Source organism: Lipophrys pholis (genome assembly GCF_963383615.2).
Source record: "Lipophrys pholis genome assembly, chromosome: 11".
Lineage (NCBI taxonomy): Eukaryota > Metazoa > Chordata > Actinopteri > Blenniiformes > Blenniidae > Lipophrys > Lipophrys pholis.
Window position 1 is genome coordinate 2,315,025 of NC_137631.1, and position 14,167 is coordinate 2,329,191.

General features: G+C 44.3%; 1 protein-coding gene across 1 annotated transcript in view; it reads left to right on the forward strand.

Moving 5' to 3' along the window:
* Positions 1–223: 223 nt before the first annotated feature.
* The window catches only part of LOC308116512 (voltage-dependent calcium channel subunit alpha-2/delta-4-like), a gene marked incomplete at its 3' end in the record, with an annotated part of 41,069 nt that continues 27,125 nt past the window's right edge, over positions 224–14,167 (forward strand). The window contains exons 1-4 of the mRNA XM_080474761.1: positions 224–751; positions 4,384–4,465; positions 13,400–13,516; positions 13,722–13,781. Coding sequence (XP_080330887.1) covers positions 627–751; positions 4,384–4,465; positions 13,400–13,516; positions 13,722–13,781 — 384 coding nt within the window. The 5' untranslated portion in view covers positions 224–626. The remainder of the gene's footprint in view (positions 752–4,383; positions 4,466–13,399; positions 13,517–13,721; positions 13,782–14,167) is intronic.

Below are 14,167 nucleotides of genomic sequence, written 5' to 3' on the forward strand. Positions count from 1 at the left end.
TTAAAAATCTCACTCTCTCACTCTCTCACTCAGTAGCTAAAATGAAGCCCCAGGTTTTTTTTCTCTTCCACCAGCAGTGATTGGTTGTCAGAGAGTCTGTCTCCAGAAATTACTCTAATCCTCTTAGATAAAACGGAGCCCTCATCCAATCCTCTGCCCCCTCCCCCTCTGCCCCCTCCCTCTAGCTTCCATGGGGAAGAGCAGTTTTTAATCCAAGTGGATTACATCGTAAATTGGGTGACAGTGGAGGCGAGCTGTTGCAAAAACTCTGCCGCAGACATTCTGCTTTCGCCTCCTCAAACGTCTACAACCAGCAAAAAGTTACCTGGAGAGTCCGCAGGTTTGACTTTCTGGAGGCTCTTTGCATATTGTGTCTCTGCCATTTGGACGACCGGGAAGTCTGAAAGTGAACCAGGATGAACGGCTGAATGCTGCTTGTGAACGACACACTGAGGACGAACAGCTGTAGTGAAGAAGCAAGAGACAGCAGGAGGACCTCAGCACCTGATGGAGAGCTTTGGAAGTCAGGAGACCTCGACCTCGCCGAACACCACCGCCATGACGGACTGCAGTAGAAGGGGCTTCGTCCTGTTCGTCTTTTGAGGGTCGGCGCTGAAAGCAAATCCATGCCTGGGCTTCAGGGAAGCAGGATGGAGGGCAGGACTTTGGGAACGAGGAAGCTCCTGAGGATTGTGGGATTATTTTGCCTTTGGGTTGCAGCTCAGGCTCAGATGAAGATCCCCCCAGAGACGTGAGTGCCTGTGATGCTGAAACCACGAGAATGCGTGTTTAGCCTAGAGCTTCAGGGTGTTCTCATGTCTGCAGCGCCAAGGTCAACTGACTTTAAACTATGTCCTGAAGCCAAGACAAAGTCTTCAGAAAGACTTTCTGAGCTTGGCAGAACACTGTGTCAGGAGATGTTCCATCAGGTTTCTTCGGATTAAGAAAGTTGGCATTTGCTCCCTCGAGCAGACACAACGTATGACCCCTCAATCCGTCCCTCAGACTGTCGGTCCCTCTCAGTTTGAAAGAAAAATGCTGATATGTCAACAGACTGCTCATTTATGGTTTGAAGCTGAGGAAGTTCTCAGTTTGTCAATATGCTGGAAATACTAAATTACAATCTATCCCACTGATATAGAGCTGAAACACTGAAAGTCTCATCTCCAAGCTGACAAACACAGGCTGAATTCTCATCCATTCATTCATTCACTCACTCACTCACTCACTCACTCACTCACTCACTCACTCACTCACTCACTCACTCAAACCTTTGTGACGACCCCACTGAACACAGAGGAGTAATCAATAAATCCCCCCCCCCCCCCCCACACACACACACACGTGGGAAAGTTTGTCAGCTGTAATCAGAGTACTTCAGTTAGTTGTGTTAGTTTTTGCTTGCCAGTCGAGTGTCGACATGATTCAGTAGAACTTGTAACCAGCGACAATAGAAGAGAAAGTAAAGATGAGTGAGAAAAAGGAGGCGAGGAACTCGTTCAATACCTGATGCACTTCGTAGCCTCTGGCTTTGGTACTGGAGATGAAAGGTGGAGCTCGTCCAGCGGCAGCGTCTTCTGCTTCACACACAACGGCCACCTTCAAACAGTGACGCTCAAGCTGCAGATGTGTGTGTGTGTGCTATCACATTGTGTGTGTGTGTGTGTGTGTGTGTGTGTGTGTGTGTGTGTGTGTGTGTGTGTGTGTGTGTGTGTGTGTGTGTGTGTGTGTGTGTGTGTGTGTGTGTGCTATCACATTGTGTGTGTGTGCTATCACATTGTGTGTGTGTGTGTGTGTGTGTGTGTGTGTGTGTGTGTGTGTGTGTGTGTGTGCTATCACATTGTGTGTGTGTGTGTGTGTGTGTGTGTGTGTGTGTGTGTGTGTGTGTGTGTGTGTGTGTGTGCTATCACATTGCGTGTGTGTGTGTGTGTGTGCTATCACATTGTGTGTGTGTGCTATCACATTGTGTGTGTGTGTGTGCTATCACGTTGTGTGTGTGTGTGTGCTATCACATTGTGTGTGTGTGTGTGCTATCACGTTGTGTGTGTGTGTGTGCTATCACATTGTGTGTGTGGGCTATCAGGTTTTGTGTGTGTGATATCACATTGTGTGTGTGTTATCAAACTGTGTGTGTTATCACACTGTGTGTGTGCTATGACATTGTGTGTGTGCGTTATCAAACTGTGTGTGTGTGCTATCACATTGTGTGTGTGTGCTGAACACACACCTGCAGCTTCCTGCTGTGACCCAGATGAAGACCAGATTATCTAAATCTCTTCATCAGCGTCATGTCACAGGCCTCTTCCTGCTCGTTTCACCACATCCCCACATCACCACGTCATCACGTCACCTCATCTCCACGTCACCATGTCACCTCATCTCCACGTCACCTCATCACCACATCCCCACGTCACCACGTCACCTCAGCACCACATCCCCACGTCACCGGGTCAACGCATCACCACTTCACCATGTCACCACGTCGCCACATCACCACGTCACCATGTCACCTCATCTCCACGTCACCATGTCACCTCATCTCCACGTCACCATGTCGCCACATCCCCACGTCACCACATCCCCATGTCACCTCATCTCCACGTCACCACGTCACCTCATCACCACATCCCCACATCACCTCATCCCCACGTCACCATGTCCACATGTTACCATGTCACCACATAACCTTGTTACCACATAATTGTCACCATGTCAACATGTTACCACGTTGCCACGTCACCATGTCAACACGTTACATGTCAACATGTCATAACATATCCTTGTTACCACGTCACCATGTCACTGTGTCACCATGTCATCTTGTTACCACATCATAAAAACACCCTGTTACCACTTCACCATGTCACCACGTCACCATGTTAGCACGTCACAACATCACTGTGTTACCACATCCCCATGTCACCTTGACACCATGTCCCCACTTCAATTCATCCCCGTGTCACCACGTTACCATGTGACTAATTACCATGTTACCGCCTCACCGTGTTACCACATCATCATGTTACCTCGACACCATGTCACCATGTTACCTCATCAACATGTCACCATGTCACTGGGTTACCACATGACCATGTCACCACGTCACCTCGTGGCCACGCCACCTTGTTAACATGTCATCATATTACCATATCACTATGTCACCTTGTCACCGTGTGACCACGTCACCGGGTCACCATATCACCACGTCAACATGTTACCACGTCACCATGTTACCACGTCACCATGTTACTTGTTACCATGTCCCCACATCAACATGTTACCACGTCACCATGTTACTTGTTACCATGTCCTCATGTCAACATGTCCCCATGTCAACATGTTACCACATCATCATGTTAGCACATCACCTTGTTACATGTTAACATGTCAACACATCACCATGTTATCATGTCACCATGTCACTATGTTACCACGTCACCATGTTACATGTTACCATGTCATCACATCACCGTGTTATCAAGTCACCATGTTACATATTACCATGTCACCGCCATGTCACCACGTTACCACATCAACACGTCAAGGAGTGACGTCACCGCGTTACCACGTCACCGTATTAGTATGTCACCATGTCACCACATCACCGTGTTACCACATCACCATGTCACTGTGTCACCACGTCACCCTGTTAACACGTCACCATGTCACCACATCACCGTGTTACCACGTCACCACATCCCCATGCACCATGTCCCCACATCAACGCGTCACCATGTCACCATTTCACTATGTCACTCTGTTAACACATCACCATGTCACCACATCCCCGTGTTACCATACCACCACATCCCCATGTCACTATTTCACCGTGTCACCACATCACTGTTTCACCATGTCACTGTGTCACCACCTCACCACGTACTAGTATCACAATGTCTGAGTATCACCACGTCCCAGTGTCACCACGTCACAGCAGGTGATGGAAGAGGAGGTTATTGATTGAATATAGGTGCAGTAGAAGAGCTTCCTTAGGGTTTGATCAATGTGAAACTCCTCAGACGGAATAATTAACATTTTCAACATTGAACAACTGAAATAGAACTTGAGTTTATTGGTGATGGCAACAACCAGATACTTGGCTGGGTGCCAGCTCCACTGGCTCATCTCCAGCCACACTGACTGCAGGATCACCCATTCATCTCATTCACACACCTTCTAGAAGACTGGTGAGGCTGTTGCAGTCAGTCCTGCTAAGGACCTCCAGCATGAAGTTCCAGGCTGCAGGAAGATTTTGCTTGTTCAGTGTCACCACAACTTCCTGCTTCCTGTTGTTTGACTCCAGGACCAACCGTTTGTTTCACCTCCTTATGAGCCTGTCCTCTGTCACCTCCTACTCTCATTTCCTCTCCTCCTGTGTTTCAGGGTGCAGCAGTGGGCGTCTCTGTTTTCTGTTGAGCTGCAGGAACTGACCACAAAATACTCCGGATCGCAGCTGCTGCAGAAGGTAAACCCTGGTGACCCTGAAACAGGTTCCTGGTGACATGATGAAACAGTTTTATGTTGACATGATGAAACAGGTTTCTGGTGACATGATGAAACAGGTTCCTGGTGACATGATGAAACAAGTTTCTGGTGACATGATGAAACAGGTTCCTGGTGACATGATGAAACAGGTTTCTGTTGACATGATGAAACAGGTTTCTGGTGACATGATGAAACAGGTTTCTGTTGACATGCTGAAACAGGTTTCTGTTGACATGATGAAACAGGTTTCTGGTGACATGATGAAACAGGTTCCTGGTGACATACTGAAACAGGTTTCTGTTGACATGATGAAACAGGTTTCTGGTGACATGATGAAACAGGTTTCTCTTGACACGCTGAAACAGGTTTCTGGTGACATGATGAAACAGGTTTCTGTTGACATGATGAAACAGGTTCCTGGTGACACGATGAAACAGGTTTCTGGTGACACGATGAAACAGGTTTCTGGTGACATGATGAAACAGGTTCCTGGTGACATGATGAAACAGGTTCCTGGTGACATGATGAAACAGGTTTCTGTTGACATGATGAAACAGGTTTCTGTTGACATGATGAAACAGGTTTCTGGTGACATGATGAAACAGGTTTCTGGTGACATGATGAAACAGGTTTCTGTTGACATGATGAAACAGGTTTCTGGTGACATGATGAAACAGGTTCCTGGTGACATGATGAAACAGGTTCCTGGTGACATGATGAAACAGGTTTCTGTTGACATGATGAAACAGGTTTCTGGTGACATGATGAAACAGGTTTCTGGTGACATGATGAAACAGGTTTCTGTTGACACGCTGAAACAGGTTTCTGGTGACATGATGAAACAGGTTTCTGGTGACATGATGAAACAGGTTTCTGTTGACATGATGAAACAGGTTTCTGTTGACATGCTGAAACAGGTTTCTGTTGACATGATGAAACAGGTTTCTGGTGACATGATGAAACAGGTTTCTGGTGACATGATGAAACAGGTTCCTGGTGACATACTGAAACAGGTTTCTGTTGACATGATGAAACAGGTTTCTGTGGACAGGATGAAACAGGTTTCTGGTGACATGATGAAACAGGTTTCTGTTGACATGCTGAAACAGGTTTCTGTTGACATGATGAAACAGGTTTCTGGTGACATGATGAAACAGGTTTCTGGTGACATGATGAAACAGGTTCCTGGTGACATACTGAAACAGGTTTCTGTTGACATGATGAAACAGGTTTCTGTGGACAGGATGAAACAGGTTTCTGGTGACATGATGAAACAGGTTTCTGTTGACACACTGAAACAGGTTTCTGGTGACATGATGAAACAGGTTTCTGTTGACATAATGAAACAGGTTTCTGGTGACATGATGAAACAGGTTTCTGTTGACATGCTGAAACAGGTTTCTGTTGACATGATGAAACAGGTTTCTGGTGACATGATGAAACAGGTTCCTGGTGACATACTGAAACAGGTTTCTGTTGACATGATGAAACAGGTTTCTGGTGACATGATGAAACAGGTTTCTCTTGACACGCTGAAACAGGTTTCTGGTGACATGATGAAACAGGTTTCTGTTGACATGATGAAACAGGTTCCTGGTGACATGATGAAACAGGTTCCTGGTGACATGATGAAACAGGTTTCTGTTGACATGATGAAACAGGTTTCTGGTGACATGATGAAACAGGTTTCTGGTGACATGATGAAACAGGTTCCTGGTGACATGATGAAACAGGTTCCTGGTGACATGATGAAACAGGTTTCTGTTGACATGATGAAACAGGTTTCTGGTGACATGATGAAACAGGTTTCTGGTGACATGATGAAACAGGTTTCTGTTGACACGCTGAAACAGGTTTCTGGTGACATGATGAAACAGGTTTCTGGTGACATGATGAAACAGGTTTCTGTTGACATGATGAAACAGGTTTCTGTTGACATGCTGAAACAGGTTTCTGTTGACATGATGAAACAGGTTTCTGGTGACATGATGAAACAGGTTCCTGGTGACATGATGAAACAGGTTCCTGGTGACATGATGAAACAGGTTTCTGTTGACATGATGAAACAGGTTTCTGGTGACATGATGAAACAGGTTCCTGGTGACATGATGAAACAGGTTTCTGTTGACATGATGAAACAGGTTTCTGGTGACATGATGAAACAGGTTTCTGGTGACATGATGAAACAGGTTTCTGGTGACATGATGAAACAGGTTTCTGTTGACACGCTGAAACAGGTTTCTGGTGACACGCTGAAACAGGTTTCTGGTGACATGATGAAACAGGTTTCTGTTGACATGATGAAACAGGTTTCTGTTGACATGCTGAAACAGGTTTCTGTTGACATGATGAAACAGGTTTCTGGTGACATGATGAAACAGGTTTCTGGTGACATGATGAAACAGGTTCCTGGTGACATACTAAAACAGGTTTCTGTTGACATGATGAAACAGGTTTCTGTGGACAGGATGAAACAGGTTTCTGGTGACATGATGAAACAGGTTTCTGTTGACACACTGAAACAGGTTTCTGGTGACATGATGAAACAGGTTTCTGTTGACATAATGAAACAGGTTTCTGGTGACATGATGAAACAGGTTTGTGACCAAGGTTCACAACATGCAGAGAAAGTCTGTTGTTATCGAAGGTTTGATCCACATTAGTTCTGTTGGGTTTGTATGATTGTTTCTACCTGGTCGTCATGATGAGAAGAACAAGGAGCCAGAAGCTGAACACGTGTCTGTGTGTGTGTGTGTGTGTGTGTGTGTGTGTGTGTGTGTGTGTGTGTGTGTGTGTGTGTGTGTGTGTGTGTGCGCGTGCGTGTGCGCGTGCGTGCGAGATCACAGTAATACCCAGATTGAGGACTGACTCTTTACTGGCATCAGGATTTGTTCTGATTTTAGATATTCATCCATTCATCTGTCAGATTTAGATTTGATACAGAGTTCGTCTGCTTTCAAACACATGGCCCAGCTCCTGCTGCTCCTGCTGCTCCTGCACCTCCTGCTGCTCCTGCACCTCCCTGCACCACGGCAAACACGAGATGGATCAATGAACAAAATACTTGGGATTCAGGTCTAGAGAGGTCCACTTGGTGGTCCTGAAACTGGTCTAGAGAGGTTAGGGTTAACCTGACCCTGACCATAACTGACCCTGAAGTTGCTAGAACATTGGCTGACCCAGTTAAACTAAAATCCCTCACAAGCCTCCAAAAGGTGGCGATGAAAAGCATCATCCTTCTGGCCAAAAACTTCCAGATAACAGACGCTGAACAAAAACTAGTAGAAAAAGGCCTCGCCTTTATTCCCATGTTGGACATCCACAAACAACAGAGAAACAACCTTGCACAGGACCTCAGAACACACCACAGGAGGCCACAATGAACAACCTTCTTCCAGGGAAAAGGAAATACAATCAGGAAACCATTCACACCAACATCCACCTGGGAACCAATAACAGGACAAAATCAGAAGGAGGTACAAAACCTAATCTCACAGGACAGAAACCTAATGATCAATTTTACAGAGCACCACAGGGACCCCCTCAAACTCACACAAAATGAAGTAACAGCCCTCAGATTAATAGCCAAAAATAGGGACAAAGTATTCAAAGCAGCAGACAAAGGCAGCGCAACAGTGATTCTGGATAGGGAGCAATACATATGGGAGGCAGAAAGACATCCTGGACTTCTACAAAAAATTACAAACTCCAATATACTTAGAAACAGCCAAAGAAATCAAGGAAATCATACAAACTGTAGTACAGAAAAAGTACATAAATAACAAACAAAGACAGTGTGGTAGGATAAAGAATACTGCGGAGCTGGAGGTGATTCTTGTCTTTATTCTGCAACCGCCAAAAACCAACAAAGAACCGGCACAGAACTCCCAAGCCCGGGAACCTAAAACCACGCCCCCTTCCCACAATCCTGCTGGGGGAGAGGCCTGGGTCCTGGTGGCCGCCACAACAGTACCTGAGGGGCGAGGTGAAGCCCCACCCCAGAATATTCTATCTGCTCTCAAAAATCCACAAGTCACCAGACTCATGGCCAAAACCAGATGAGCTCCCAGCAGGCAGACTGATAGTCTCCGACTGACACAGCGAGTCCTACAGGAAGCTTTGGTGCTTTGGTCTGAATCGTAGGGAACAAAATGGAAGAGAGACCGCAATCAAGCAATTGCAAATTGCAGCTCGTACTGCGAAAAGAAAGTTCCCATATGTAGAGATCTGGATTCCCTTAATGAATGTATGACCATTGGGTGACGGTTTTAAACCTACGTGCCCCGTGAGCTCATGAGAAAGGGGGCGTGAGAGGGTCCAAACCTCTATGGGTCCAAAACATGATAGTTTTGGCAAAAAACATTGCTTTGACAAAAACAAAGTTTTGAACAGAGGCCTCACATATATTCCAACTATGCATTTGACAAAAGACCAAAAGGTTAAAATTAGTTAAAATTGGATCTACAAAATTATCATAGGAAACTGAAATTAGTCGCTTACATTAAAGGCAAGTCTTCACAACTAAAACCTTTTATGCCATCTTCTCATTGGGTTCCTCCACCTGAAAAAATATCCAAAACGTTTCTCATCAATTTAGTGATACTAATTACTATCTTAAACTGAAGGAACCTATTTATTTAAAAACAGTCCACAGAGTTCATCAAATAATTGATGAGTTACATAAAGCAAAATACATTAATGCCAAACAAAAGAAATATCCAAAAGGTGATTGTGAAGCAAGACCAAAAATCCATAAAGACCCCTGTAAGTGGACTATACCATTTAAGATTCCGCCGGGACGTCCCATTGTTTCAGACTGTGGGAGTGAGACCTACCAAACTGCAGAGTTTATTGAACACTACTTACATCCCTTGTCCACAAGACAACCCACATAAAAGACACATGTCATTTCATTACTTTGATAAAAAAACTAAAAGTTCCCGCCAATTTATAATTTTTCACAATCGATGTGTTTTCGTTATACACCAACATCGATATTACAGCAGGACTGACAATAGTTCAAAATACTTTTATTAAATACCCAGATACCATGAGACCAGACAAACAACTGCTCCAACTATTGGAAATGAATTTAACCAAAAACAACTTTGAATTTAACGGGGAATATTTTCTACACATTAAGGTGACCACTATGGGGAAACGGTTTGCACCCTCATATGTAAACTTATTTATGGCAAATTGGGAAGAGAAAGCGCTCAGCAAATGCCCCAAAAAACCTCTCTGCTATTACAGATACTTGGATGATATTGTTGGTCTCTGGACATATTCGGAGGAGGAATTTAAGGAGTTCCTAAATATTTTGGACACACATGACCCCTCAATGCGTCTAAAACACATTCTCAATCAGGATAGGATCGACTTTTTAGATACAACAGTCTATATAGGAACCTGATTTAAGGAAAATCTGACTTTGGACATCAAAGTACACTTCAAAGAGACGGAAACGCACTCACTTCTGTTTAAGACCAGTTTTCATCCAAACCACACTTACAAAGGATTAATTAAATCACAATTGATTCGAATAAAGAGTTTGAACAATTGAACATACCGATTTCAAAGAAGCAGTTCATATAATGTTTAGTTCTTGATGCAAAAGAGGCTACTCTCGGCCCTTCCTGAAGAATTGTTTAAAAACATTTAAGAAAAAAGAGCAAAAAACCAACAAGGAATTTATCCCTTTAATTGCAACTTTCTCCATAGCCGGCTCAATAATTAATTCAAAATTAAAACCAAATTATGTGACTTTTGTATAAGAGCAAAGCTTAAAACAAAACCACCAGCTTATTCTGGCATACAGAAGAAATCAGTCTTCAAGATTTTCTACTGAGGGATAAACTTCTCCCTGTTCAGACAATTATTAAGAGAAATATTCTTAAATATATTTCTGTTCACCTCAAACATGTTCATAATAAGGCTAAAATAAGTGTGTTCAGACGTGCACAGTCAACACAAGTTCATCCAATTGTGTATACTTGATTTTTGTTGTAGATGCGGACTGCAGTATGTTGGAGAAACCAAAAACTCAATCTTAGTAAGAATGAACCAAGACTTTTATGTTTTAAGACATCTAAAAAGTCCACTTACACCCTTCCGTTTCACATTTTCTGTTGCATGGTTCTCACTCGCTAAGGGTCTCGGGCTTGCAGTCTAACTCCTCCTGGACAGAGAAAGACAGGGAACAGATGGAAAGGAAATGGATTGACTTGTTGGACACTAAGGAACCACATCAACTTAACATTAAGTACGTGGCAGAGAGGTGATTAAGCCCCTGATGGGAATCAGGTGTGCTGCCTCACCTCTCTGCCCATAAAAGGAGCCGCCAGACACTCTGTGTGACAGGCGGGAGAGAACACAAAGACCACAGAGAGCCTGAAAGAGGCAGTGGTGTTGTGTGCGAGCTTCGGTTTGGTTTGGTTTAATTTAATAAAACGAGCCGAAACTCGCGCACAACATCAAATCCTTGTCTAACCGTAACCGTCACAGGAAGTCCTTGCCTGACCCGAACCGTCACAGGAAGTCCTTGCCTAACCCGAACCGTCACAGGAAGTCCTTGCCTAACCCGAACCGTCACAGGAAGTCCTTGCCTAACCCGAACCGTCACAGGAAGTCCTTGCCTAACCCGAACCGTCACAGGAAGTCTTTGCCTAACCCTAACCGTCACAGGAAGTCCTTGCCTAACCCGAACCGTCACAGGAAGTCCTTGCCTAACCCGAACCGTCACAGGAAGTCCTTGCCTAACCCGAACCGTCACAGGAAGTCCTTGCCTAACCCGAACCGTCACAGGAAGTCTTTGCCTAACCCTAACCGTCACAGGAAGTCCTTGCCTAACCCGAACCGTCACAGGAAGTCCTTGCCTAACCCAAACCGTCACAGGAAGTCCTTGTCTAACCCGAACCGTCACAGGAAGTCCTTGCCTAAACTTAACAGTGACGGTTAACTTTTGACCTTAACCCTGGCACACCCATGACCTTAGTTTTTGGAACATAAGTGGTTAAAAATTATTGTTACCTTAAGTCCAAATAAATACACATATACAATTCCAAAAGTTCATTAGTATCGTTGAATGACTTAAAAATAATAACTTACAGTAAAACAATATAATAATTCATAAGTGGACGGAAAAAAAATCGAATTAAATAAATATTTGAAACATATATGAATAATTAAAGACATCAATGGATTAATACACAAAGTCAAATACCATTGATTTGGTTTAAAAACATCCTTACAATTCCAGTACGCCAGAATATGTGTGTATGATTTAAAGGTTTACAAAAGTGAATGGATAATTATACAAAGTTAAAATCCATTGGTTTGGTTTAGGGTGTGTCACTGGATCAAAGTTTCTTGAAAATGTTCCCTGTGTTAAAATAAAATAAATTGAAAAACAAATAGATGGAAGCCAGCTATAAAAGGGATTGCCTCTCATTTTCTGTCACTTGCCTTCCAACAGGAGAACAGAGAAGACGCATTTCTTTTGAGAGTTTATAAAGGCCCCTGCATCCTCCCTTTTGAACCCATAAGAACAAGAAGAAAATTCGACAGTGACGTCAGCCAGCAGCAGAAAAAAAAAGCTTTTTCGGCAGGACTGTTCATACTCCGATAAGAAGCTGCCGAACTTGCAGGCCACGCCCCCTCACAGCAGGCCACGCCCCCTCACAGCAGGCACAAGTCTGTGAAGCGGCGTTTAAACTTTTCAACTGCACAGTTTATTTCTGGCCTCCAGTGCTTTCAGAAATACATTTCTCTGAACTTTTTCAGTAATAAAAAAGTTTTTGTCCGAGCGCGATGTTAGTCCAGTTTTAACTCCAGGAGCTGACAGCTGTTCGTGATGCGTTCAGGTGCATCACGTCAGCCTACACTCCGACATTTTAACGAGCTGTGGCGCTCGTACAGTAGCGCTGTTACAAGCTAAATATGATTAAAATATTATCGATAGTCATGAGCGAACTAGAACACGCATGCGCAGCACACGGCAGTGCAGAAGTTTCGGCAGTGCGGCTCCTACATAGTTCGGCCAGGGTGGTTGGTACAGCCCAAACTAATTTGTTCGGCCAGAAGGAGCTGGAAGAAGGAAATGACGTCATTTTGTTCGACAGGACCCCGCACTGCCCAACTTTCGTCTTGTTCTTATGGAGTATGAAGAGGCCTTTATTGTGTGCTGGCCTGAAGAAGACAGGAAGACCTGTTGAAATGTTGCCGATTTCAGTTCATATTTTATTTAATTTGCTTTATTTGTCTATTTCTTTGTTTATCTCATTTTAATATCAATAAAAAGATTTTAAAAAAAGTTAAAAAAAGTTAAAAAAAATTTTTTTTAAAGATATCAGAAAAAACAATATTACTTAGATATGGCAGATATGGCATGACTGGACCCAGGTGCGTTATGGACGCAGACGCCAACACCCGGGTACACGAACTTGGCAGACCTACGGGGGAACATAAACTACTTTAGGAAAGCTGGAGAACGGCGGGCAGCAGAAGTGGAGATAGTTTCTGGATCATTACGTTACGTTATGGAACTTTACATTACGTTATGGAACGTTATGGATCATTACGTTATGGATCGTTACATTATGTCAACGTGTGTGACCCTGACCCTGACCCTGGCCCTGGCCCTGACCCTGGCCCTGGCCCTGGCCCTGGCCCCGACGCCAGTCTGTCCTGGCCAAACTCAAAGCACTAGCAGAATCCACAATGGAACGGAGGGAAGAATGGTGGAAGGAACAGTAGGATAACTGGGGGAGTATGGGGGGGGGGGGGGGGGGGGGGGGGGTGTAAGCACAAGCCGGAATCGAACCCAGGCACCCCTGATGTGAGTCGTCACGGCTTCGTCACTGCGCCAGGCCATCGGGAAGCTTCACTGAAAGTCACTGTTGATGTTTGCTTCCAGAAACTGAAGGATGTGGAGTCCATCATCAGGATCATGGAGGTGAACGGAGGAGAGCTGGTGAAGGACTACTCCGACGAAATCGAACGCATGTTAGGAAGTAAGATGAAGTCTGTGAAGGTGAGAACAGTAATCAGTCATTCAAACTCGGTCATTGGCCACCAGTGAGGATTTTTAACCTTTAACGTTTGTGACTCCAGTGCGTTTGGTGTGACGTTTTGACTTTTGTAGTCCATCCGATTTTAAGGTCAATACTAAGCCTTTTTAGACTTTCTTTTTAAATTCCTCCAACCTAATTGGCTTCTTGTCTTTCTTCTTGTTTCAGAGGTTGGCGGAGTCCGCAGAAGATGCTGACTTGTACCACGAGTACAACGCTACGTTAGCGGTGTGAAGCCTGTCATTTTCTATGAGCTGAGTGTTTGAGACCATTTCAGCGGCCAGTTCCACGTAGTCCCAAGTTAAACAAATCATTCCCCTCAGTGTTTTACAGTTATATCAGATCTAGTTTGAGTTTCACTATGCTTTTTGGGCTTTTAGCCACATGCTAACTTTAGCATGCTGACTGTGTAGATCAGGGCTCTGCAGTGCATTTGCATGCTGACTCTGCAGTTGGCACGGCAGCAGATTGAGGCTTTAAAGCTTCAGCTGACACCTGAAATGAGATTAGATCAAACTTCACTGATCCAATAAGGAAACTGGGTCGATGCCATAGGAAAGCAGTGACACAGGGAAGATAAACACGGGATCCTTTATGTTACCGAGAGACACACA